Source organism: Sturnira hondurensis, unplaced genomic scaffold (assembly GCF_014824575.4).
Source record: "Sturnira hondurensis isolate 20B ecotype Veracruz unplaced genomic scaffold, ASM1482457v3 Scaffold0017436, whole genome shotgun sequence".
Lineage (NCBI taxonomy): Eukaryota > Metazoa > Chordata > Mammalia > Chiroptera > Phyllostomidae > Sturnira > Sturnira hondurensis.
The window spans coordinates 3673547-3701320 of NW_028090067.1; the positions used below are offsets into that span (position 1 = coordinate 3673547).

At 49.9% G+C, this 27774-nt stretch overlaps 1 protein-coding gene across 1 annotated transcript; it reads right to left on the bottom strand.

Annotated features, from left to right (window-relative positions):
* Positions 1–24610: 24610 nt before the first annotated feature.
* Positions 24611–27469, bottom strand: KCNA5 (potassium voltage-gated channel subfamily A member 5). The gene has a single exon (XM_037068308.1). It carries the CDS (start codon positions 27185–27187, stop codon positions 25382–25384), a length of 1806 nt encoding a protein of 601 aa, XP_036924203.1. The 5' UTR covers positions 27188–27469; the 3' UTR covers positions 24611–25381.
* Positions 27470–27774: the final 305 nt, after the last annotated feature.

Here is a 27774-nt window from a genome sequence, read left to right on the forward strand (position 1 = left end):
GGAAGTGGGACGAAGCGGAGGGTATCCAAGTGCGATGGCCCTAAATGTTGCCTAGCTCTGTGGCATGATGCAAACAGTTCAAATCCTAAATCTCAGTTCTGACTCTGTTTACTGAGCACCTACTAAAATGTGATTGATAATTCAAAATACACTTGTCCAGCAAAAATGTCTTGAGGCCATTGCCTATCTCCAGTCACATAGTGAATTCAGTAAGTGCTCGTGGGAAAAAAAATGCATGAGATAACATGAAAATGGTGCGTAAACTGGGAAATGCAATACGGATTCTCACTGGTAACATTTGGAGTAGAATCTGCAGTGGGAGTGGTTTGGGGCTCCCAGCACCCTCTCCCCGTGCCTTCCCTTTATAACAAGTGTTCCCGTGCTCTTGGGATCTCTCTCTCTCTGCCTCTCCCTCCCCACCACCACCCCCATCCCCCGACTCTCACCCCCACAGACATCTATCTGGATGATAAACCCTGTTCAGCATGGGTACTTCTGACAGTGGAGCCCAAGGGTGCCCTGGTCCCATTTTTTCAGGATCAATTCCTGCATGTTTGTGTCCCAGGAAGCAGATCACAGCAGATCCAGCCCCTCCAACAGTAAAAGGCGTGATGGCCACTCCTAGTTGTTTCCTTTGTTAAGTAGGTCGCTGCTGCCAGAACCTCTCAAGGCCCTGCTTCTGACGCTTCCTCGGGCCAACCTCGCATGACCTACTCCAGCGCTTTCTCTCTCTGCTCCAGTGAGCAGCCCAGGGCAACTCAGAGCAGGCTGGCTTTCGAGGCTGCTGTGGGGCTGGGAGCAGACAGAGGTGGCGGGGAGCGGAGCAAATGTACCTGAGAGCAGAGTCCAGAAGAGGGAGGTAGGAGACCTGGGTCTGACCCAGAACGAGCCCCTCTTTACCTCTCTGGTCTTCAACGTCCTCATCTGTAAAAGGAGAGGCTTGGGTTTGAAGACTTCTAAGCCCTTGTATTAGGAGAAACTCAGCAAGCGCGGGCAGGCTGATGTACTTGTCCTGCGGTCACCTTGCTTTTCAGGAGGGACGTGAGGATCTCGGCCTCAGCGTCCACAAAGGGCTCCCTGCCTGTGGAGCACTGGCTGTGTCGGGCACTGCAGTGGCTGATTTATGTACATTTAGTGGAAGCTTCTAACAAGTAAGTGTATTAGGCCCATATTCTCATCCCCATTTACAATGAAAGGGACTGAGACTCAGTTAAAGTAGCCTAGTCGGAAGGAGGGAGAATTATTTTTAAATGTAAGACATTCTGACTCCAAAGACCCTGTTGGTGGCAGGCTGATGGGTCACAGGGTGTGCCCTGTAACAAGGGGATAGTCCCTGCATTAGTCAGGATTCCCCAGAGAAACAAACCAATAGGCTATATAGAGATATACCTATTAGGAGATTTATCGTAGGCATTGGCTTGAACAGTTGTGGAGGCTGCAAAGTCCCACAGCCTGCCATCTGTAAGCTGGAAGTACAGGAAACCCGTGCTACGATTCAGTCCGAGTCCCAAGGCCTGAGAATCGGGACGCTGGTGGTGTAAGTCCCAGTCTTAGTCCGAAAGCCTGAAGGCCAAGAGCAACAGTGTCTGAAGGCAGGAGAGGATGGATGTCTCAGGTCAAGCAGAGAGAGCAAATTCGCCCCTCCTCCACCTCCTTGTTCCATTCAGGCCCTCAGTGGACTGGACGACGCCCACCCACCCACCCTGGTACAGGCCGTCATCTTTACTCAGTCCACTGATTCAAAGGTGAATCTCTTCCAGAGACGCCCTCACACTCCCAGAAATAATGTTTTACCTGCTGTCTGGGAATCTCTTAGCTCAATCAAGGTGACACATAAAATAAACATCCCCTTACCCTGCAGACACAGTGGCACATTCAGTTTACCACTAAAATAAACATCATGATTACACTGTTTATCCACCCAGTTTTTAGTCATTTCATTTACGCATGTATTGCTTCACCCGCTACTCACAAGAACTCCATGGGGCTGTAGGCTAACCCTCTACTTAAAACGGAGAAAAAACAAGGCTTCGGAAAGTTGACTTGCTAACAGTCACCCACTGGTAAATGAGGGACGGCTAGTGCCCTGATCGTCTGCCTTCACTCGGACCTCCTGTTGTGAGACAACTCGGTGCCATTTGTCCTTTCGGTCCTCGATCTCCCAATTCACAGCAGGAATCACTGAGCGTAAAGACTCTGCCTCTTGCTCACTCCAGGATAAAGATGGTGCACCAGCAAAGAAGTCCACCTCTCCCTGCGTTCGGCCCACAGTTCTTCCCTTTTACTCCTCTTCACTCCCCAGTTAAACTGGGCCAAGTCAGGCTCCTTCCCCAGGCTCACCACAGCCCTGCCCAACTTACCCCTAACTCCTGTCTCCAGCCTACTCATCCTCAGGTTTGAGATCAGTCTCTGCTCAAGGTCAAAACCAGGGGGACCACAGCCCCTCAGCAGAGAGAGGGTGTGGACCCCTCAACTCGGCAGGAACATGGCTCTAGAGGTCCTAGAGGTCCTAGAGTGACTCTCAGAAGAGGCCAAGATGAATGGTGGTCTCTGTGTCAAGAGCACTGGGGCCTGAATGCTTGCTCAGTATCTCACCTTGAGCTCCTTCCCTCTCTGAGCTTCAGCCTCCTGAGGCAGAGTACGGTGGTAATAACAATCTTCACCTCATCGGTTTATTTTGAGGATTAAATGAAATAATGTACATATACTGTTGTTATTATTATCATTAGAACCTTATGGAGGTTGTTTACAGGTTTAATTAAATATATATATATGTGTGTGTGTGTGTGTGTGTGTGTGTGTGTGTGAAAGTGGTGTCTGAAAAATAAGAACATTCAACAAGTGTTCATCCTTTTTTTGGCCACATGACAATTGGTTTAGCACATTAAGCAGAGGGGTGCTATTCCTTTGCATTGCCAGCACCTACGTCTGGGGTACATAGCAGGAGCTCCATAAATGTTTGATGAGACAGAGAAAAGAAGAGACAGTAAAAGAAAAGAAAGAAGAGGAAGGCTTGCAATTTTTGAATGTGTTTATCTGCCTGACACATTAAAAATGAGTCATCTGTCAAAGGGTGACATCATTACCATCTAGTAGTAACATCCTATATAACTACACATTTCATAAGTGCACTATATAAATAAAAATCTTTTGTTCCCAGACACTCTAAGAATCTGAATTAGGAGGATCAGCTCTCCCCTCCCGTAGTTCTGTTATCTAGGTTTCAAATTCAGCCCTTGACCTGGTACCCTACGTACCCTCAGCCCTCTGTCAGCTGCAGGAAGGAGGTGGCCTCCCTCTGCACAAGGCCCCCCTCCACCACTGCACTCCCCGTGTTCCCTACAGGACACCAGAGGACGGGAGCAAGGTGGCCAGAAAAGTCACACTGCAGGTCAGCACTCAGAAGATAAAGCCTCGACCCTGTCTCTCACACCCACCACCATCAGCTAGGGGCGCAATGAGGCCCACCCCTAAAATGGCCCCTTCTTGGGAACTGTCGCCACACACCTCCCTCGTCACTGCCGAGGCTTTGAGAGCTCACTCCCCAGAAACACAGAGAGTCAGGGCGATAATTACAAAAGCAATAACCAAGATTAGGACAATGCCTGAGAACTTGGGAAGACTTACAGAGATGCCTTCACTTGGTCCTCGCCACACCTCCCCGAGATAAGGAAGCAGGAAATAAGAAGGTCCCTTCACCCTCCCCTTGGGGCCAGCAGACTGAAACAAAGAGATTGAACAATCTGCTCCGGTGACAAAGATGGGACCTAGGCCCAGACGTTTTTCCTCTAAATTTAAACTCATACGATTTCCATCATAGCATTGAGGATACATCAATTTTCCATAGTATGTTTTCTTTGAAAGACCTCAGGGATTTAAATTCATAAATTTTTTTGCCTTCATAACGCCTCTGGCTATTGGGGAGAGTTGCCTCTCCACACTTGACAGACACAGAAGACTGAGGCAAGAAGTGCAGTCTGACTGACTCAAAACTCACACACACGTGTACAAAAGTTGTAATAAGGGGTGTGCTTTTTACTCACTGTGCCCCCCCTCCCAACCATCACAGTTTTTCTCTTGAAGGGGGTCTCGGGTGGGATTTTCAGGGCACTGTACACACGTCCTATTTTCTCGCCACATCCTTTGGGTTCTGAGTACCTGAAATCCAGCTTCCATGGGCGGTTTTTGCCCAAACCTCCAGGGAAATGGGAGGAAGAAAAGGATTTCCTCAACCCTCTTAAAGCCCTTAGTTGGGTCTGAAAAATACCGTATTTTGCCACGTATAATCTGCACTTTTTTGCCCACATTTTTGAGGGAAAAATAAGGGTGCACATTATACATGGGTATGATTACATCCTATGGGTACAGTAACGGGCATAATAATCCCACATATAATGTTCACAGGGATGTGGATTTGCATCACATGCAGCAAAATACGGTGACTGACAAAGACAAATTGACAGGGAAAAAAAGCACGCATGTTTTATTAAATTTTGACACATAAGTGAGAGGCTTCACAAGAAAATAAAGACCCAAAGAAGGGACCAGAGCAGGAAGGTTTTATGCCTTTTAGACAAAGAAATAACACATCTGCGAAGAATTGAGAAGACAAGGAGTTTGAGCTGGCAGTACAGGTTGAAGTAACAGGGAAGATAAAGGTTTGTTTGTACAGCTTTCTCAGCCCCAAATTCCTGTCTCTGGTGACAGGAATGTCTTTATTGCCCCGAGTACAGAGCGCGTCTCACCTGAGGGCTCGTGACCTGTCTCAGGGATGAAGGACAAGGGAGGGAGAGGGCAGAGTGACCTGCGCCTTTCTGCTGTTTTCCCAGTTCCCTTCAGCTTAACATAGTCAATATTTCAAGGTGCTATATTTTGGGGTGAGATGTCCTGAACTTTGTCAGAAGTAGATCAAGAACCACACATTTGAAAGACTGGATCCCCTCAGCCACTCTTTAAACAGGCACTCGTCAAAGAACAAACGAATAACTATAAGTCTATAGCCAGTCGCTATAAGAAACTATAACTACAACTATAAGCCAGTCGCTTGAAGAAACAGATAAGGATGGACTTCAGATTCCTGTCAGCAATTTCCTCTTATCAGAAATCTCCATCAACGCCTCACCGACTATAATCCCTCCAACAGTTACTGCTGCCGCCCTCTGCGTAACTAGTGGCAGAGACTTCACAAAGCGTTTGGGTTGTGTTATCTCACTGATCCTCACAAGGACCTCACCAATGAGGTCTTTTTATCATCCTCTTACAGATGAAGGGGCAGAAGCTGAGAGTTTACATGGCCTGCCGAGGCTCACACCTCTCAGAAGTGAGGAGCTGAGTACAGGAGGGGTGGGGGGTGGTTGTTCAAAGCCAGATCCATGTGACTGCAGGGTTTGAATCCCTGGCTGACCCAGCAACATTTCTGGGATTATATTTCCATTTGATTATGCCAACTCTAACGTTTTCAGTAATCACTGATGATCCACCTATGTGCACAGCACTTTTTGGCACACATTGTAACATAAAGCGCATAGTGTTTCTTAAGTTATGAAGTGGAGGCTAAGAATCTTAGGGACTTGTGGAGATGGAAGTTTGAGAAAGAAGACAAACTGCACGGACTATGGAAAGAGTGCAGCCTTTGGAGCCAGATGGGCATGGCCTGTGCATTTCTTTACTTAAAAAAAATATTTCATTGATTATGCTATACAGCTGTCCCAATTTTCCCTCTTTGCCCCCTCCACCGGTAGCCCCCCCCATTCCATCTAGCAATCCCCCCTTAGTTCATGTCCATTTTTTAGCTACTTCATTTCCTACATGGTTCTTAAGGCCCCCTGTCTATTCTGTACCTACCAATTGCACTTCTTAGTCCCTGCACCCCTTCCCCTGTTCTTCCCCCTCACCCTCCCAGCTGATAACCCTCCAAATGATCTCCATATCTATGATCCTGTTTCTGTTCTGCTTGTTTGCTTTTTAGATTCAGTCACTGACCTGGTCTCTAGTTTGCCCATCTATAAAATGGAACTAATAATATCTATCCTACACAGCTTCTGTGAGTACAAGATAAATTGTTTATCGAGCACCGAACACACTAAGTGGCCCAAATAGACAATCATTCATGCCACACATTTTACTTGAAGCCTTAGAGTCAGTGGTCTGAACAACAATGGCCCCTGATCTCATGGATAAATGGTCATTCTTCTTATAGTAGCTACCCAAGTAACATGGCACAGCGTCAAAACATATAACTACAGGATAAAAGGCTGTTCTCAAAAACTGCCTAATAACTGCAACACACAGCTTTCTCTTGTAAACTCAGTAGGTCAACCAGAGTCCTCCCGGGTGAACTTCAGAGTATCTCAGAAAGCAGGCTGTTATGTGAGGAGTTAGACTAGAAGCCTGGGTGTGGTGGTCCTGCTGAGCAGACACTACAACATTTTAAGAGAGGAGAAATGCAGGTGAAATCTGTTGGATGAACCAGCTCTGTCCATGAAAACAGCATCAGAGCTGGGACCACAGTGTGGTTCTGGCAAAGGAGTTAAGGAAGGTGGTGCTGGAGGCGAGTGACCTAAGCCTGAACGAGGAGCTGGATTCTGGCGCCAGGCCAGGCCCTGAACAGCTGTGCGTCTGGGGAACGCCCCTTCGCCCCTCTCTGGTTCTGCCGCCCATCCCTGGGACTGGTGGGGCCCTGAGGTCTCATCCACATTTGCCAGTCCCTGATTCCATAAATGTAAAATGGGGGAATAGTCATATCAAGTTAGTTTTTCACAGCAATGAGACTAGCTCGGATAATCAATTGGGGCTTCTAGCAATATTAANGTGAGGAGTTAGACTAGAAGCCTGGGTGTGGTGGTCCTGCTGAGCAGACACTACAACATTTTAAAAGAGGAGAAATGCAGGTGAAATCTGTTGGATGAACCAGCTCTGTCCATGAAAATAGCATCAGAGCTGGGACCACAGCGTGATTCTGGCAAAGGAGTTAAGGAAGGTGGTGCTGGAGGCGAGTGACCTAAGCCTGAACGAGGAGCTGGATTCTGGCGCCAGGCCAGGCCCTGCACAGCTGTGCGTCTGGGGAACGCCCCTTCGCCCCTCTCTGGTTCTGCCGCCCATCCTTGGGACTGGTGGGGCCCTGAGGTCTCATCCACATTTGCCAGTCCCTGATTCCATAAATGTAAAATGGGGGAATAGTCATATCAAGTTAGTTTTTCACAGCAATGAGACTAGCTCCGATAACCAATTGGGGCTTCTAGAAAAATTAAAGACTAGAGCATACCTTGACATTATTTCAGAAGGTAGAATTTATAAACCCTGAACATCACCAAAGGAGGCCTGCCTTAACTGATAATGGTAGATGAAATTCTGATAATGCTGGGACCATGCTGATGTCCCCAGGGATTTCTGACTCTACTTTCTAGGCAGAATCTTCCTTTCCGGGCCATCTGCGAGTGGCTGCAGTCACGTGACTGGTGCCAACCAATGAGTGGGGAGTGAGGGTAACTTGAAGGATAGGTAACATGAGTAAGAAATAAAGTTTCGTTTGATGACCTTGGGACTGGTACGTTATTTTGGTTACTTCAGCATAGTCTAACCTGTATCTTACTGGTACAGTACTTCATAGTAACGTTTTGTTGATTTAATAGCCTCACAGGATAGAGATGGATATCAGGTATTAAAAAGCTCTTCATTTGAATATGACTGCCTCTTACCTGATTAGACCCCACAGCATCCCCACTACCAGGGGCACCATTTGCTTACACCCGCAGAAAGGCCACGCACGCGGAATACGACGTGATGAGCAACACAGTAGCTGCAGATACGTGGTAGTGTCGGGGGAATAAAACCATTCTGCTTACGTTTTTACGTCATTAAATTTCAGGTTCATGAAAATAATCCTTTTCATTGGCAAAGGATCTTACAGTTGTAAAAAAATCTTTCATTCAAAATGCATTGTGGCGTACATTAAATATTCACAGCCTATGAGGCATGTAGTAGGAGTGCTATTTTACAATCCAGGGATTTGAGAGCCACACAGTTTAAGGGACTGCATATGGTTGCCAGTTAGTAAGAGGCAAAGGTGGACTTGAACTTGTATCTCCTGATTTGTGGGGGACTGATTTAACCGTATCACCTTTCCTTCAGCATCCTCACCCTGAACAGAAGTTTCTTTTTGTTTTTATCTATGCTGGTCAGGTTTCCTTCAGTGGGGAAACACTGTGCCAATCAGCTCCTCATTGTTACTAGTTTTTTGCAATCTACTTGTTCAAAACACACTGTTGCAGGCAGAAACCGTCCACCCCACACTCTCAGGGCAGTGAAGTCACTCCGGTGGGGGGCCTAGGAGAAAATGCCATCCGCTGGACTTGGTAAACTGCAGGCTGGCTGTCTGGTGAGCCCTTAACTCCTGCCACCCTGCCCTGGTTGTCAGTCCTGGCCCTCACCTTGCAGAGGCTGACAGCCTGTGCTACGAGGCATCTCCCACTCTGGACTTGGCAGTGTCGCACCTCTGAAGTGTGTGGACAGTAAGCACCACTTAGGGTAATGACCCCGTGTTACCTCCCGTTCTTCCCTTGAAGAGTTTAAAGGCTATGCCTCTCCTCTCATACTGTCATCTCCTCTTCCTTCCCCTCCATGTTTCTCCTTTTGGTAAATCTTTGGTCTGGGTTGTTTAGCCTCCTTTCTTCGATTAGCTTTACATGAATGACATCTCCCCATGTTCTGGGTCACTGATAGCCTGAGTCTGGAAGGACTCAAAGACCTGGGCAGAAACTCCACCAGCAAGGGTCTTCAGAGGTGACAGATAGAGAAGCCCTCTTCATCCCTTCCCTAATTAAAGCACTATAAGCAGATACCAAGCACTTTAGAAGTTACCTGTGCAGTCCCTACGTCTCCAAAGGTCTCCTATGAATGTAGGTAGTGATACTCACATCAATCTTTGGGTGTGATGTGGTATCTGGGGTCCCCATGCTTGACCTCACATCACCACAGAAGGCACACTAGGCAAACACAGAAAAGGACGTGTCCACCTCTCTGGGATCTGCCATCAGAAGCCCAGGTCCCACGCAGTCCCCATCCTCCTTTGCCCTGAAGTCGCAGGCCTGGCACCCATTTCTCTCCCAGCTGATTGGATGTGGTTGATTCTTCTTAAGGACTATCTTCTGCCACCGAGGGCCCAATGCTGAGTTCACTCCCTGGGGACAGAAGCCTGCAGGAGGCCCCACTGCCTCAGTCCTCTGACAGGTCCAGCCTCAGGGCTGGAAAAAGCAGCAGGGAAGAGAGAGAGAAGCTGCCTAGAGGGTTCGTAACATAACACACTTTCCTGCTTCTTCTCATCTCCTTCCACCCCAAGGCTTCCAAAGCTGGGGTTACACCACAGGGTCCTTCACAGTTGTGGGCACAAATAGGCTCTCAGGTCCTTGTCATTAAAGGCCTTGCAGTCTCCCGCCTCTACCTTGTAGCTACCTGACAAGGCGAAACCATCCCATTGTGCACCTTCACGGCATCATGGACATCTCCTTCGGTGCTTTTTGCTTTTTCAACGGCAATTTCACAGAGATTTATAGGATGATTTGGTTTATGTCCTTCTCCCTCATTAGACTAAGCTACATAAAGTCAGAGACCATACAGTTGCCCCTCACCTGGCCAATAGGCACTCAATAAATATTTGTTGAATGGATGGATTAATCTTCACTGCTGACATAGCAAGAGAGAACAAGCTTCGGCTACGGCAAAAAGGCTTAGTTCGGTGCTGCTCTGGAGCCGGATTGCCTGGTTTTCATCCCTGGCTCGGCCACGTGCTTCTCGTGAGACCTTAGGCAACACGACTGTCCTCCTTGTTTTATGGTTCTACGTGGTGGTGATAGTAACACTCACTCCACATGGTTGTGTTGAGGATTAGATAATACAGGTGACACACTTCAGACAGTCTCTGGGGAACATGAATGCTCAACGAATATTAGCTAACTACAGCCTGCTTGCAGAGGGTGGGTGGCCGAGACAGAAGTTCTGATTTTTGCCCTTTGCAAGATACGAGAAAAGAGCTGGGATACCACACGCCTATGTAAGGAGGCAGTTTTGAGAGTTAAAACCCTCCAAAATTTTTTTCTAACTGTAATTGTTCAACAAAGGTACTGGCTGTACCTAAAGCAGCTGTCTCCATTTGAGACAAGGCGGGCGTGATTGGAGACAAAGTAGACAGTGAGTTGGTGAGGGAATCGGGATGTAAACCATGGCACCTTTGGCAGTGGGTAACTGATCACAGGTATCTAGGGCCCACAAGGGATTGAGCGGGCATCACAGTGAAAGGAAAAAACGCTCCAGCTGTGGTGTTCAGAGGCCTGATAACGTGTCACAGAGCAATTCCAAAAAGGAGAGTACAGTGGTTAGAGGAGCACCAACCCCAGAGCCAGAATGCTGAGGCTTGAAGCCCAGGGGATCCATCCTTTGCTCTGTACCTTGGGCACGTTACTTCACCTGTCTGGGTTTCGGCTTCCTCATCTGTAAAATGGGAATGATAACAGAACACCAATTTTTCAGGGTTACCGCAAGGATAAAGTGTATAAGAGCACATAGTAACGCAGCAAATATTAGGTCTAATTAAAATCACAGGCTTTGAACACAATGCCCATCACTAGCTTATGGACAAATGAGTGTGCCTTTTTCCTAGAAGGGAAGATCATTTGAAATGAAAGTCCATGTGAAATTATAGGAAGTACATAGTTGTTCGACTCCACAGTTGATGACCTGGAAGGGCCAAAACCAGAAGGATGGCAACAAAGTTTCAAGAAGGTCTGATGAAAGACCTTCTGGAAGGGGTTCAGACAGTGTGGGTGCCACTATAAGGCTCCTCATACAGAGCTGATGCTTAGAAATCAGGTTGACCAGATGACTCTCTGGGATGGCTTTCTACCTTCCCCCTCCTCCTCCTCCACCTCCTCCTCCTCTTCTTCTTCTTCTTCTTCTTCTTCTTCTTCTTCTTCTTCCTTCTTCTTCTTCTTCTTCTTCTTCTTCTTCTTCTTCTTCTTCTTCTTCTTCTTCTTCTTCTTCCTTCTTCTTCTTTCTTCTTCTTCTTCTTCTTCTTCTTCTTCTTCTTCTTCTTCTTCTTCTTCTTCTTCCTCCTCCTCCTCCTCCTCCTTCTTCTTCTTCTTCATTTAACCAGGTCCTACAGTCCCCAGAACAATGCTGCCCATCAGGCTTCCCCTGGCTCCATGTCCTTCCTATAAAGCTACTTTCCTACTTAAATCAGACAAAAAGCAGTTTCTATTGCTTGTAACAAAACGTGCCAACTGGAAATATAGGCTCCCCAGATTCACTAAGTCAGAATTTCTGGGGAGAGGCTCCATTCGTGGGGGTGTTTGGAAGCGCCCTGGGTGATACCCACTGAAGTTGGGGAATGGCTGCCGTTGTCGCAGTCTGAGGCACCTTCCCGCTCTGATGTTCTCTGATGTTTATCTGGTTGTATGAAGTCCATGTTGCCAGCTCCGTGGCGCACAGTTTTCAGAGGCTGAAGCCACATCTCTGATGTGGACGGACAGGGAAGCAGAAGGCCCAGGGCTCTCCTCCCTTCCCTTCTCCCCACACTCACACACCACACGCACATCTGCCGTGGGTGTGACCTCTGAGCCTGAGGTGCTTGTAGCAACCCACAGTCAGGGAACTGGTACCACCTCTTTGCTAGGAAAAGTAACTCTGTCTTTTCCAGGAGCCTGAATACATTACAGGAGGAAAACAAATAAGATTCTACTTGCACTTCATGGATGACTTTCCAGCAGAAATCGAGTGTGATGTTATGGGATATGTGATGCTGGTCTCCCATGTCAAGCAAGATGCATCATCTTCCCACCCTTCCTCGAATGGGCCAAGGGAAATAAAATATTTCCATAATAATCAATAGCATTTTTAGCAAGAGAGCCAAAGATTTGTACCCCCTTTTGATGACAACACACGGTCAGGTTTCCCTCAGGAAAATGTGCTTGCTTGGATCTGCTGAGGCCCAGCACAGCCAGGCCGCCTGGGACATGGTGGTGGCCGCTGGCCTGAGGGAGTCAGGACATTAGCAGCTGTGCTGAAATGGAGATGAGCGGGGAGGAAAGGAAACCGTCTCAGGCAGAGCAGCCAGCGGGGAGGTGGGAGCATGCTCATGCCCCTGCCATCGTGGGTCCCCCCCACTGCGCTGGTCCTGGGCCCCAGATTTCCCACACATCACTGTTCTGTTTCCCACACATCACTGTTCTGCCCGTCTTCTGGAAATACTGTTTCGTCAGGTTAATGTCCCCTCTTGAAACCCTCCACAGGTGCCCTCGCCCACAGTACAAAATCCGTTTCAAACTCCTCATTCTGCTCTTCAAAGCCCACCCCAGCCCGGCATCCACCTGTCCAAAATTTTGGCTCCAGAGGTTCCCACAACCTCCATGAAATGCCCACAGAACTTTTGCTGAAGCTCCAGAATCACTGTCCTCCCAGGGCACTCCTCCTGTACGTAGCTCCAGGCTTTTCGGACACAATTTCTCCTTCTTGTTCTGAGCTCTACCCTTCCCCACCCTGGCCCCTCCTTCCCAACTGGTCACCCTGCATTTGCCTTAAGGCTCGTCTTCATTGCTCAGCCCAGACCACCCACCAACAGGCATCTTTGCTCCTCTGTGGTTGACCCTTAACAGCCCCTACCAGCTGGCAGAAAGTGTAGGTTCTAATCTAACTCTGCCAATTATTAGCTGTGTGGTTTCTCCAAATTCTGACAGCTCTACAACCTGGCAAGTTTATAAACTTGCCAGGTTGTAGAGCTGTCAGAATTTGGAGCTGATTGTAGATAATGTACATACAATGTCTACCATGAAGCATGGCACACAGTAGGTGCTCAGCAAGTAGTAGCTAGCAGTAATAGGAGCCCCTACTACCTTAAGTTCTTGAACCTCACCTTTACCACGGTGGATGATGTGATTTGACTATTGGTGTTTTCACTGCACTCCTTCTACCCATGGTGTTTAGCTCCCTTCTGGGTTCTTAGAAGGGGTTCCAAACATACTTTCTGGGTCCCATGGGTCTTTGTGCTCCAAGATCACTGGCTTTTCTTCAGCAAAATAACCAAGGTGATGAAGCCTGACACCTGCTTTGCACTCAACTGGCAAGCCAGCTTCATAGAGCCCCAGAGACAAATCAAAATACCAGTGTTAGGATGAAGTCAGCGTGTGCTTTGGAGAGGAGAAGCCCTTGAGAGTTTCAGTCACGATCAGAAAGCCAGGGCTTACTCTGCTGGGCCCCGAGAGCACCAGCTGCTTGCTAAGGAAACCACTCGGTTGTCAAAACACAGGCTGGCTTCCCCTGTCAGGGGTGTCAGTGACATCTCGGAGAAGGGCAGAGCAAGCTCTTGGGAATTCAGTGCTGATAAATGATTTGTAAATGTCACGTAGGCCCACGGGGTGAGTGCCAGTGTAGCGGGAAGTCACCGCTATTGCAAAGCAATGGAAACTTGCGAAACTTCCAGCTTTCTTGTATAAGCTCCTATACCGTATTTTTAAATTTATGAACAGTAAAAAATGACTATAAATGTACTTGTTGTTACCATACCACGATAATGAAATCTCCCCTAAAGACAATTTCCTGTGCTTTTTTTTTTACTCAGAACTCATAATCTCATTATTTCTTTACTCCATCCAGGTATTCCTCTTCTCTGAGGCTGTTGATTCAAATAATCAACTAACAAGTACTTATCATGCTCCACTGTGTACCCAGAACTCTGTGGACAGCCAACAACGCCAACAGAAGAAACTGTGGCCTCTGTCCTCAGGTCAGACCTGCATAGCCCCAGACCTACAGCCTCCACTCGGTAGTCAGTCCGTCAACAGTGTTTATCCAACACTGCTGTGTGGGGGACTCAGAGGCTCTGTGGGTCTGGCAAGGTCCTGGTTCTGATGGAGTTTGCATTTCAGTAGGAGCAAGAGAAAACAAGCAGGTAAACAAGTATTATACATTCAGAAAATGGCAAGTGCTGTGAAGGGAATTAGGTAAGAGATCGGGAGATGGTGTTGGAGGGGCTGGAGATCACAGCAAGCTTTTCTGAAGTGGTGGCATGACCAGTCTGTCAAAAGTGCTAACATACAAGATAAGAGGCTTAAAAATCCCTTGCAGCAGGGAATCTTCCCATAACTCCCAGGGAAGCACAGAGGGCAAGGCAATGAACTCAGAGCCACTGCCAGCGGGAACCTTCTGTGTCTCTTGGTCAAGGGCTGCACTTTATCTGCGGCACTAAGCACAGCATCTGACTCAGTAGATGCTGAATGACAGTGATGAGTCACAAAAGTCACACTTCACTACACGCCAGCAATGCACTAAGGACTTGCCATGTGCTATTGCATTTAACTCTCAGAACCACCATATGAAGAAGGTACTATTATTTCCACATAACAAACAACACAAAGAGATTTTCACAGAAACTAAGCTGGAGCTGGAATGCAAGCCCAGGCACTCTGCTTGCAGACCTCCTGGTCTCCAACACTCGACCCCCCACCATTGTCGTGCACCTGGCATGAACGAATGGGTAAGCAATCCTCCCACTCGATCTTAGATCTCCTTCATTTCTAGGAGGCATGCAGAGGCAAAGGCTGTCTGCTGCGGGCCTGGGGTCATCAGAATCCACTTATTAAATTGCATGTGGAATGTGGCTACACTGAAACATTCACACCTTTTTGAATACATGACCAAAGAGCTCCCTGTCTCAGACAAGAGGCCGTCTGAGAGGGCTTTCATTTCTGAGATTGGGCAAATCAAATAGTAAAAGAAATGGAATTTTGCCCTGGCTGGTATAGCTTAGTGGATTGAACCCGGGCTGCCAACTAAAGGGTCACCGGTTCGATTCCCAATCAGGGCACATGCCTGGGTTGCAGGCAGGGTTCCTAATACGTCAGAGGCAACCACATGTGATGCTCCCCCCCTTCCCCTTTCTCTAAAAATAAATAAACAAAATCTTTTTTCAAAAAAGAAAGCTTTAAAAATAAAAAAGAAAAAGAAAAAATTGGCTCCCCCCCTCCTTTGTAGCTCCTCAGGTCACAAGCAGATTTTTGCAGTTGAGTCTTAACCACTCTAAACTCATTATAATATTGACGAACAATGGACACCCACCGTCCTGCTGTGGTCAGGAATGAGCCCAGATCTCAGGCCTATGTTGGAAATGAAGCTCAAGCTGAGGGGAGGGGAGAAACCAGGACCGTGTGCAGAGCTTCACCTGCACTGCAACAGGACAGCTTGAGTCCCTCTCGGCAGGGCCCGCCCGTCCACTGCCAGGTGTAGCCCTTCCCACCTCCACCCTCTGCGAAAATGACTCCTTCGCATGCACTGTCCTCCCCATTTCCCCACCTTAAGTCTCCTCCATCCTTCCAGAGCCATCTCCAACCCTGGTCCCTACTTCTGTTTCTGTCACTTGGGCCCTGAGTGTATGCTGCTTCTTAGACTGTGGGTACATAATCCTCTTTGTCTTCTTACACATCCCAGCTCTAGTACAGCCAGGAGATACTCGTGCTCAATAAAGTTTGCTGAGTTAAATTCGCTGGTGGTCCCCCTTTGGAGGGGTAGGCTTTGTCCTGGAAATTTACATCGTCATCATTATCACCAGCATCGTCACTTCCCCAATGGCTTCCTGCCTAACACTTATCTAAGGAGTTTGTTTCAGAGTTGCCTCTGAAAGAATGCCTTGCTTTTGTTCCTATTATAGAACTGAAACAAACTTTCACAGTACACCACTTAGAAAGATGCCCCTTGCATTTGGTCAAACAGCTAATAAATAACAAAACTAGGATTCACATTCAAACCTACATACCTCTAAGCCTCTCACTGCCCCAGAGCTTTTGACTGCCTGGAGGCCTTCTCATGCTCTGGTCTGAGGGCTCCTCTTGCCTTCCCAAGCCTCTCCCACCCCTAGGCCTGCATCCCAGCCTTTCTGTCTCTAACCTCTTAGAGACAGCACACCCTCCAGATGCTCTGCCGAGGCCCTGAGTTCACTACTCCCCACAGTTCTTTTTTTTCTTTTTATCTTCACCCAAGAACAAGCTTACTGATTTTAGAGAGTGGGGAATGAAGGGAGGGAGAGAGGGAGAGAAACATTGATGTGAGAGAGAGACTCTATTATACACCCCAACCAGGGACCGAACCCTCAACCCTGGCATGGGCCCTGATGAGTAAACAACCCACAGCCTTTCAGTTTGCGGGATGATGCTCCAAGCAACTGCACCACACTGGCCAGGCCCCCGCAATTCTTTAACCCACTCGCCATCCACCGTTCCCCTGCCAAGCTCGGCCTCCATGTATCCTCCTGCTTAACTCCCACTTATTTGACTCTCAGATTACAGTTAAACTGCATTTGATTTCACTAGTTCATACCAAAGTATAAGTGACTGCTAGCCTCTTAAAGGTCGGTCAGTGGGAATTTGCCCTTTGATAAGAGGATATATGCCAGCTTCAAATACTAAGTCTGAATGTGGTCCCAAAGGAGAGCCCCAAAATGTTTTGAGCAACGGCAGCATTTTCTAGTCACATGCACAGGCTTCTCCAAGATGGCCCCATAGAACGCCTATTTGTTTGTGAGTTTGAAGGTCTGTAAATATATATATATATATATATATATATATATATATATATATATATATTTGCTTAAAAACAAGTCTAATGAAATGTCTCATAAATGTACACTTCTGTTTTTAAATTTTTATTTATTTATTTATTTTTAGAGAGAGGAAGGGAGTGAAAAAGAGAGGGAGAGAAACATCAATGTGCAAAAGATACATTGACAGATTGCCTCTTGCACACCCCAACTGGGGATGTGCCCTGACTGGGAATCGAACTGGGGACCTTTTGGTACATCGGCCAGCACTCAATCCACTGAGCCCCACCAGCCAGGGCATCATTAATGTATACTTTTCATTGCGATTCTACTGTTGTTCCTTTGTTGCAGGTTAGTCCCTCCTCCCTCTGAAATTCGGGATCCACACTGTAAATCCCTTTTGTTGCCCACAAGCACAAGGGTGGTCCAGGCCCAGCGTCAGAAAAAAGTGATTCACCACAGAGACTTACCCTTTAGCTTTGCCCTCCGGGCATTTTCCGGAGAAGCCCCAACCAACTGTGCCTCAGCAGAGGCGGCATCAGAGCAGCCCTTTCCACCCTGCAGAACAAAGATCTGTGTGTGGCTCTGGGAAAGTCCATGTTCCACTCAGACTCAGGTCTGCCTTGGTGACTGCCAGCTGTCAACATCTGGAACCCAGCCGCCCATTCCAAGAAGCCACCCAAACAGAACTGCCCGTACCTATCGTCGGGCCCAGTGCTGCGGCCCAGGGAGGGTGGGGAGGGACCCTGCAGCTGGGAGGCGATTGGGTCAGTGCTGGCTTATCCAATAAGAAGAGGCGACCCAAGCTGAGGGCATCAGCTCAACCCGGGTGTCAAAAATTTTTTGAAACAACTTGACACTTGTGATATGCAGCAGTAAAAGCAGCAAGTAAAATATTAACTTTGGGGGAGTTTCTTAACTTAATGTTTTGGTTAGTATTGTTTGTACTTTGAATTACATTTGGAGGAACAACATACCCTTTTCAGTGCTTAAGACTTCTAACTCTGACCCATGTGGCTCAGTTGTTGGGGCTTCATCCTGCAAACCGAAAAGCTGCAGGTTCAATTCCTGGTCAGGGCACAAGCGTGGGTTGTGAGTTCAGTCCCCAGTTGGGGCGTGTGTGAAAGGCAAACAATTCATTGATGTTTCTCTGCCTCTCCTTCTCCCTCCCTTCCAATCTCTCTAAAAATAAATAAATAAAATCTTTAAAATAAATTTTTAAAAAAAGATTTCTAAATCCCTTGTCTGGGGCTTGGGGAACTACATTATATTGGACTAGGGTTGAGGACATGAACTAAATGACACATAGGTCCCTCCAAGTCTTCCATGTGCCTAAATCCCAGCATCCAGCACAGCACCTGGCATATGGGAGCTTGGAAGATGCGTGGTGGCCTGGTTATGTTTGTCCCCGCAGGCTCCGCTGCTGCTGGTACTACAGTCAACCAACCTGGCTCCCAGGGCTTCCCCTGGAAACAACAGCAGAGAGTGATGAAAAGAGAGACCACCACCACCTCCACTACACCCTCTCTACCTCTTTTGGGTGACAATTCACTCTAGCTTCCAAACTGAGACATTTTGGGAATGAGGGGAATGGAGTTCTAGAAATAATTCTTAGGACTTCCTTGATCCCTTGGTTGTCCCCGGCAGATCTGAGGCACATGACTCTACCCCTGAGCAGTATTCCTCTAGTCTTCCACCTCTGTCCCTCAGACCATCGTCTCTTCCATCCCTACCTGATGCCCCTTCCTTGGTCTCCGAGACACTCTCCCAAATGTCACCTGGAGACTGCCCTCTCTTTCAAATTCTAGGAGTCCCACGTCCATCAAATGCCACTGCCCACTAGAACGACACACGTGGTGAGTGAAGGCAGAGTGACAGCACCAGGAGGCCGTGGGAGAAATGGCCATCATCCTTCCACAGCTGCCTAGATGCCAAAGAATGGCTGTATCAGTCACTGTTCTCCAACATTCCCTGGGAGAGGCCCTGAGTAAGGCATTCTATGGGATTATAAAATAGCTTGTCAAGGGCTTAACCCAGTTCCTCATGCACAGCAGGTACTTCATCAAAACATCACATATGAATATATTGACAAAGCTCATGTATATGTCCAGTGGCTTGAAAGGCTTAGGACATAATTCAACGGTATAGGCAAGAAGTCATTGGAGGAGTCATTTCAGTCCAGAAAGCCTTCTTATTGGGCACCTGCTACATTCCAGGCCCAACGCTAGGCACTGAGATGGACAGGAAGACGACGAGCAAATTCCTGCTCTGAAGAAAGGGTTTCTTTGAGCTTGAGTGGGAGAGAGGTAGGTAAACAACGGACCACAGTGGGAGCAGAATGTGTTCAGTGGTGGGAGCACCGAAGACGGGGAAATGGCTTTGGACTGGAGAGACTGAGGATGGCCCTTCCGAGCAGAAGACATTTGAGCAAGAGTCAGGTATTCCAACCGCAGGGATGACTAATGGGAAGGCCCGCTGGTGGGTGTCATCTAGGGCCATGACTCTGTGTCGTGTACAAAGTATAGGTGTCTTTGGGGTAGATGCTGCAGAGAAAGGAAATGGTGAAAAGGAAGATTTAGTATCGCAGGATGGAGGACATCAGAAGTCAGGAGAAACAGACTGGAATTATTCCAGGTAGGAGGCCTGGAAAGATCTGATGATAGGGGTTGTTCTCTGGAGAGATTACTTTGGAAGTCGTGTGCAGGGTGGACTGGAGGCAGACAGGGAAATAAGAGCAGGAAGGTCAGGAGGAAGTTACTGTGCCCACCCCCCATTTCACGCCTGGGGCCCTAATGATGTGGAATTTATAGGCGACTTCATTACAACCAAAGAATAACAATAATATAGCAATAGGCACACCATGGAGAGAGTACAGTAGAGGAACAGAAGCACAAACCACTGACCATTGTCCAAACTGGATATTTTGTGAGACAAACTTCCTTGCAGCTGGATGCCTGGGCCACTTAAGCACAATTGGGACCACCTGTCCCAACTTCCCAGGTGATACCCATTGAAAGAGGGCGCATGACTGCAGTAACAGAAAGTCGTATCAGCTGGGGAGGAGAGCCAACACACGTATGGGGACATCTTCTGTCCCGCTCCCACGAATTAGAAAAAGGCCACACTGGGGTCACCACTTGCCTTCCAGCAGCAACTCCGTTCTGTGTTCCTTCTGGTGAGATGGTCCCACTGCCTGGAATGGCCGCATTCCTGCCCCTCAGTGCTGCGTGGCCAGGGGTGGCACTGGCTTTGAAAATCGAGTCTGGAGCTCTCCAGGAGGTCTCGGCTTTCCTCCACCCACAGTTCTCCCCGAGGTCTCCACCCCGCTGCTTCCACAAGAAAACATGTGCTCCCTCCTAATGCCCCCAGAGTCCCCACGTTCCTGTCCCCTACTCTTTGCCTCATTGCGTGCCTTTCCTGCTTCACTCACACGACGCTCTTCTCGCTCGGACCACGCATCCCTCTGAAGTCGTACACCTCTCCTCCAATTACTGTTAATTTCCTCCGTGACTCTTGCCTTAATTTAAAAATGGTCTAGCAGTCCTGGCTGGTGTGGCTCAGTGGATTGAGTGCCAGCCTGTGAACTAAAGGGTTGCCGGTTCAATTCCCAGCCAGGGAATGTGTCTGGGTTGCGGGCCAGGTCAGGTCCCCAGTAGGGGGTGCACGAGAGGCAACCACACATTGATGTTTTTCTCCCTCTCTTCTCCCTCCCTTCCCCTCTGTCTTAAATAAATAAAATCTTTTAAAATTTTTTAAATGACCTAGCAATTTGCTTAAGTGATTATTGATTCTCCCCCAGTGGACTAGAAAACCAATCGGGGAACACCCCTTGCCAATTATTCCAAGTGCCCCAGTGCAATGCCTGCCTGTCAAATATATATTTGTTGAATGAATGGAGGAATGAATAAAATTGAGTAAAATCAGATTGGAGGAGACAGATCAGGGTTTCACAAGCATGAGTGGAGACCCTGGAGGCAGCCTTTCCGGGCAGATTGGATGCAGATAAACTGAAGTGGCAGGGATGGGCCTCCAGAGGCCGGTGGAAGGCAGCTTAATGAGACCTGGGAGGCTTCCGTGCAGAAGGAGCAGCAGGCAGCACACGGAGACATCCAGCCTGAGGGTCAGGAAAACAACGCCAGTGCTAGATTGCTCTAACTGCGGGTAGGACCTGGGATACACCACCTTTTCTCTCCGGGCCTTGGCTCATCTGTAAAAGTGAGACAGAGCAGATTATTTTATAAGGTTCCCTACAGCTGAAACATTGCATGGCACAAAGTTTGACATTGGAAATAAATGCCAGTTAAGGGAAGGGAACAAGTGTCTTGCTCTGTCTGAAGGCCTCTGGTCAGTCGTCGATTCACTGCAGGCTGGGCCACACCTCCCCCATCACGCACACTCCTGCACGTGTGCGCACCTTGTGCACAGAGAGGCCACACCAGCCCCAGGGCCCATCTCCACAACCAGCCAAGAGCCAGACAAGGACAGGGGCAGAGATGAGCATCCTCAAGGCTCCACATGTGATCTCACGTCCAGGAGAAGGCTAAGGGCTAGAAGGAGCAGTAGGCCCATCCTCTGGGCCCGCCTCCACCAACAGCTCGGGGAATACCTGCTGCTTGGAGCCCTAGACAGAATTTCCGCTTTAGCATTTTCTTCCTTCTACCTAGAAATTGAGCAGCTTCTCTCATGGACACCCAGAAAAATCTAATTTTCATGAGGAGGTAGAAGCAAGCTATCCTTTTCCAATAAGATTATCCCTAGTCTGGGAAATGCCAGCCAGCATGACATCCCCTCCCCAAGCCACGGGTTGACATTTGCAAGAAATGCCAATACAGTGGAGTAAAATCAAACCAGGAGCCAGGTCAGGGCTCACAGGCACAAGTGGATACCCAGGGGCAGCCTCAGTGTGACCCATAAACTGATGTCTCAAGGCTCATTTTGACATTTTTAAATGACTGCATTTTAAATAGTTATATAAGCATCTAGAATAACAGCTTCACTTATGCCTTTTGGCCTACAAAGACTGTAATATTTACTATGTGGCCCTTTTGGGAACTTTTGCCGTGAACCATCTCTGAGTCCCCTGCCATTGGTAAAACCAGAACTCCCACAGGGAGCGGGACCATCCTTTAACCCCAGACTCCATTGCCAAATGATGGTGATGGGCAGCGGGTATTCCCCGAGCTCTCCTCTAGCCCACCGTTCCCATTTCCCTCATCCCAAATGCCCTCCCTTCTTCCTAGCCCCCCTTCAAGGTCTCTAGAAGCTTCCCTTCCTACTCCATTGTCTACTCCCTCCCAATCCTGACTGGAGATGCTTCATTTTGGAACCCCCTACAAGGTACTCGTCACTACAGTCTTGCTTTTGATTCACTTTTGTTTTACCCTGATTGCTCCCCACTGGGACTGGGAAGCACATGAAGGCAGGGACGACTTATTCATTTTTGTTCCAGTACCCCCAGCACACCCAAGTGGCTGCTGAGTGGGTGTGTGCTGCTGAGGTCCAGCCCCAGAGCAGGGCAGCTGAAGAAGACCACTGAGGGCCACACTCCACTGTGCACAGCCTGCCCCTTCTGGAGGTGACTTGGAGCAAGCTGTCCCTGCACCAAGAGGGGACACTTTGCTCTGTACACACCAAGCCTGGAAGTGCTAATGTCATTACCACTAAAATAACTCAAAGCCCAACTCTGTGGAGAGATTCCTCAACCCTGTGGAGGCCTCAGCTGATTTGAGAGACACAAACTCTTTTCTTAAATATTATTACAAATATCAGGTGCATGGGTTTAAGGTCATGACTAGCTGTGCGTTTGCAGTGTTTTTATTTTATTTATTTTTTGCATTTCAGCACATACTAGTAGTGAATGTATCTCTCAGATACACGCAACCTATGCTTGTAATTTTTTGACTGTGACCTCTGCAGCATTAGGGGCTGGAACCCTGTTTCACTCCCCCTTCCCCACCCCCACCCTGGGGATGTCACTGGCGGGGTGAATTAAGGAGGTGGGGCTTATAAAGCAAGTGAAAAAAAAATTTTCTGAACCTGTTACTGCTTAGTGTTCAGCAGGCACAGAGGCAAAAAGCAGGCGGTGAGAAAGGGGGCAGGATGCCCTGCAGCCCTTACGCCAGCGTGTGGACCCAGCACAGCCCTGCTCTCCGTGCTGTGGCTGCCGCACCAGCTGGTGGATTATAAACCCCTGGGGGGGGGTGGTTTCCTGTGGTGGGGGCCAAGGAGCAACATCTGGATAAAAAGCTTGGCTGAGGCCAGTTGATCTAATCTCCTCAGGAAGTAAAGGCAGTGGGAAATCAATGAGAGCAGAGAAGGGGAGGTTGGGAGAGGCAGGAGGGGCCCCTTACCTCAGGTGGCCTGAAAAGAGCCTTGACATTCAGGTTTCTTTCCTGCTAGGCATGGGAAGAGGGGAGCCCTAAAGTCTGCGATGAAACAGTGCAGCCTTCGCCAGAACCATAGCAGCAGGTGCACTGACCAGAGAGACCAAAAGGCTCACGCGGCCTCCTGGGTGCCCGTCCTGGTGTCCCAGGGCAGACACCACTTCACTGGCCATAGAGATGAGAGGCTGCAGCAGGGGACGGGACACCAACTCCGGGACACCCGATCCCCTTGGTGAACCTGCTCTGCAGTGTCCCCTCCTTTTACACAAAACAGAGAGACTCTCTCTTTTCCACCATTGCATCCCAGGTGAGGATTTGTATAACCTTGCACCCATTTACTGGGCAGTAAAGGTGCAGGCTGTCAGGCACCGGACACATCTAAGATGTTCTCTTTGTTGCTTAAACATAAAGAAACTGATCTTCAGATCCAAGGTGGTAGCTTCTCTGTTGCCTTTGGGGAGGGTTGAACCTGCAGCCGGGTGGCCCAGTCCCAATCATGAGGTATGTGCTAAGCTTCACACATTGGCTTTAAAGCCATAGAGGGCTTGGAAATGAGGCTGTGTGGAGTTGAGCTCTGGCAAGGTGCCCTGCGTTAGGCAGATTGCAAATGATAAATAAATAGCATATAACCACGCACAGCAGAGCCCTGCCTGCACAAGCCCATTTCCTCCCCAGATTTGCTGCTGAGAGCTCCTGGCTGGGAATGACTCTGATCAGTCACAGTCACCGGGCACTGGCTTTATTATTTTTCGGCATCTAATTTAAATCCACAATTCCTGTACATCAATTTGGCAGCTCCTCCCCCGTGCCCCTGGAGACCTGGATGCTGTTGTGGGGGAGGTTTGACTGTAGACCCCCAGCCCACCCTGGTGAGGAGGTAAAACAACCTCCTCTTTGGATAATTCAGCAGAAAAAGCAACAGCAGGGATTTGGAGCCCCCCCAGCCCCCGGCCCCCAATAGATAATCCCAGAGAGAAATTGCAGCCAGTGTTACACCTATTGTGATGTTTTCCCTGCAACCATCCAGTGGAGAGGAAGCAGAGAGATTCACTCTGAGTTCAGAGTTTGCTCCAGACAAGGCAGAAACCAGCCTGTAATGCGGGCAAGCAGACCCTTCCCCTTGGCCTCTGGCTGCCTGTCCACCGAAGGGCAGTGCATGCCCTCTGCCACAGCACAGTTGCCAGGGACAATAGGGCAGGCGCTGTTCCTTTCCTCATGACTTTCACACCAGAGCCTGGTTTGGTGCAGAGGCTTCATGCCTGAGACTCAGACCTGCTTCTCAGAGCTGCTGGGAGCCCTGGCAAGGACGGTTTACAATCTGCAGGCAAAGCAGGGTTCAGAGGTCCAGCACGGGGACCACAGTAGTGAGGGGATGGTAGGGGGCACCGCCTCTAGCTCCATCCCACTCCGTGCTGATGTCTGGGTCTAACACCAACATGTCACAGGAGTCTCTGTGTCACCCACAGAATTCTCTCCTCCATCAACAAGTCACAGATAGGACCCAGCAAAAAAAAAAAAAAGGTGATGATCAAATCATTAGCATTCCAAGTTTTCTGCCCCAATCCAGGGGGCATTTGCTCTGACTCTAAAACCAGAAACAGCAAGTGACAGACTTTTTTAATTAAAAAAATGCATCAGCTGTAGAAAAACACTTGCCTCAACCAAGTAACATTTTATTTCCTGGGATAAAAATAAAGAGAATGAATTATCAGAAGTCTTCCTCCAACATCATTAACATGCTTTTCGAAGAAAGTTATAAGAAATGTTTAAGGCGCACAGAAAACGTCAGAGCTGCCTTTCTTCCAGAACATTCCTTGCCCTAGATGCAAAGCACCAATACCACATCTCAGAAAAGAGAGAGGCTTACAGACACGGGAACCAGAGCCACTGTGACCAGAGTCTCTGGCTCTAAGTTTCACAGAAAAACATCACAGTAACTCTCTCTTCCATAAATATGACATACGTCTTGAAAATGTATCCAAAATATCTTCATCTGAACTATAATACAAAAATCCACTCACCAGCCACAAAAATATTCCCCTATACACAAATATAATCATACATAAAGCAAGTTTGGAACACAGGGATGGGGGGGGTTACGAAATCTCTTGGGATCTGGGCTATTTAAAGTCATTTTTGTTTGGGTTATTCCTCAGCTGGGTATAGGACACTGGCTACAAATACATCCATCTCATAGGGCTCACCATTCTAACAGCTCCTGCGTCATGGAATGTGGTGCTTTTTAAAAATAGGCGACCCTTGAAGTCATGGAAAGAAGAGGAAAAATGGGGGGATCCAGGGAGAGGAGGGGAGGGAGAGGGACAGACTTAGGCTGGAGGGTGGTTTGAAACACTCTGTGGTATAACATGGATATTCAGGTTCGGCAGCTCCTGCCATCCCCACCAGTCACCCTGGATCCCCCTTACAAATCTGTCTCCCGGCTGGTGTCCAGGCAGAGGGCATACAGGGACCTCCGCAAGTCCACATTGCTCTTGGCCTTGAGGTTACACTTCTCTAGGGAGCAGCTGTCCCTCGGGACTCCCTCAGCATTTTCCAGGGACCCCTTGCAGAACGATCCTTTGTTCCAGCTGGCCTTCCGCTGGCCTCTGCTGTCCGGGCCTGTACCTTGGCTCTGGCTGCCCTGCTCCTCCTTATGGACAGCCTGCTCCTCATGGTCTGTCTCCCGGTGGTAGAAGTAGTTGAAGTTGGAGACAATGACGGGCACCGGCAGGGCGATGGTGAGGACCCCAGCGATGGCACAAAGCGAGCCCACGATCTTGCCCCCCACAGTGATCGGCCGCATGTCCCCGTAGCCCACCGTAGTCATGGTGACTACCGCCCACCAGAAGGCATCCGGGATGCTGGAGAAATGGGTCTCCTGGTTGTCAGCTTCTGCGAAATAGACGGCACTGGAGAAGAGGATGACGCCGATGAAGAGGAAGAAGATGAGCAGGCCCAGCTCCCGCATGGAGGCCTGCAAGGTCTTGCCCAGGATCTGTAGCCCCTTCGAGTGACGGGAGAGCTTGAAGATGCGGAACACCCGGACCAGGCGGATCACTCGGAGGATGGCCAGGGACATGGCCTGCTGCCCGTTCTGGCCGCCCCCTCCTGGCTGTTCGGCCAGCTCCGTGCCCAAGGTGATGAAGTAGGGGAAGATGGCCACCACATCGATGATATTCATGATGTTCCGAGAGAACTCGGCCTTGCTGGGGCAGGCGAAGAAGCGCACGAGCAGCTCGAAGGTGAACCAGATGACACACGTGGTCTCCACGATGAAGAAGGGGTCCGCTAGGGTCCTGGGCAGGAGAGGCGCCACCGTTGGGCCCGAGGGAGGCGCCGCGGCCCGGCTGCCGTTGTCGCCCTGGGCCGGCCCCGCAGGCGCTGGGGGCGCCGGAGGATGGCGCAGCAGCTCGCGTTCATCCCGGAACTCGGGCAAGGTCTCCAAGCAGAAGGTGATGATGGAGATGAGGATGACCAAGACCGAGACGATGGCGATGGCCCGTGCGGACCCCGAACTCTCCGGGTACTCGAAGATGAGCCACACCTGGCGCTGGAACTCGTTGCGGGGCAGGGGCTTCTCCGTCTCTTTAATGAAGCCCTCGTCCTCCCGAAAGCGCTCCATGGCCTCGTCCCCGAGCTGGTAGAAGCGGATCTCGTCCGCGAACACGTCCAGGGAGACGTTGACCGGCCTCCGCAGCCGCCCCCCGGACTGGTAATAGTAAAGGATACCGTCGAAGCTGGGTCGGTTGCGGTCGAAGAAGTACTCGTTCCGCAAGGGGTCGAAGTAGCGCAGGCGCTTGGCCGGGTCCCCCAGGAGGGTGTTGGGGAACTGCGCCAGGGTGCCCAGCTGCGTCTCGAAGCGCAGCCCGGAGATGTTGATGAGGACGCGCTGGTGCTGAAGGGTCCCGGCGCTCAGCACCGGGTCCTCCGCCGTGCCCTGGGCGGGGTCGCCTTCTGCCTCCTCGTCCCACGCCGGGAGCTGTCTAGGCTGCGGCTGCGGCTGCGGCTGCTCCTGGGGCGGCCGCGGCTCAGGCCGCCCTCCCGGCCCCGCGCCCCTCCGCGCGCCGCACCTCCCCGGCGCGGGTTCTTCGGCTCCGTCGCTGAGCCCAGCCGTCGAGGGGCACTGGAGCTCTCCCGCTGTGGCTTGGCCACAGCCTGCCCGGGCCTCGCCACCGCCTCTGACAGTCATGGCCCCGCCGTTCTCCAAGGGCACCAGGGAGATCTCCATGGCCCCGGGGCCGGGGGCATGCTGCGCCCCTGTGGTCGCAGCGCCCCGCCCCCCACTCACACGCCGGGAGCGCCTGGCGTCGGCTCCTCTCCTGCCGTCGGCCGGGCGCTCAGTGGGGCCAGCTGGGGTGGCTGGAGCGATCCGCTCGCTGGGCCCTGACGTCAAGAGGACGCTGCCCTGCTCTCTGCCTTGCTCTCGGTTCTGGCAGCCCGTTACCAAGCAGCCGAGAGCCTCCTTCCAGAAGAGCAGCCTCCAGCCGCCCCTCTCTGGCTGCGCCGCGGAGCTCGGCCTCCACCCGGGGCGCCCCGCGCCCCGCCCGCCCCCCGTGCTCCTCCCCGCCGCTCCTCCTCCTCCTCCTGCCTCCCCTCTCGGTACCCGGGCAGCGGGTGTCTCTCCGAGGGCACAGCTGGGGCCCAGAGCTGGCGAGGGAGGGCTAGTGGGAGAGAGTGGGGAGGACGGAGGAACAGGTCGTTCCCAGAGCGCTGAGACTCCCGGGGCAACCAGATGAGAACAGCGCTGGATTCCAGTTCACCTGGGAGCCCGCTGAGCGCGGAGTGGACTCAAGGGGAAATGAATTGTCGTGGGGT

Excerpts from the sequence above, each read along its gene's own strand:
- KCNA5 (XM_037068308.1), bottom strand. The coding sequence starts at position 27,187 with ATGGAGATCTCCCTGGTGCCCTTGGAGAACGGCGGGGCCATGACTGTC.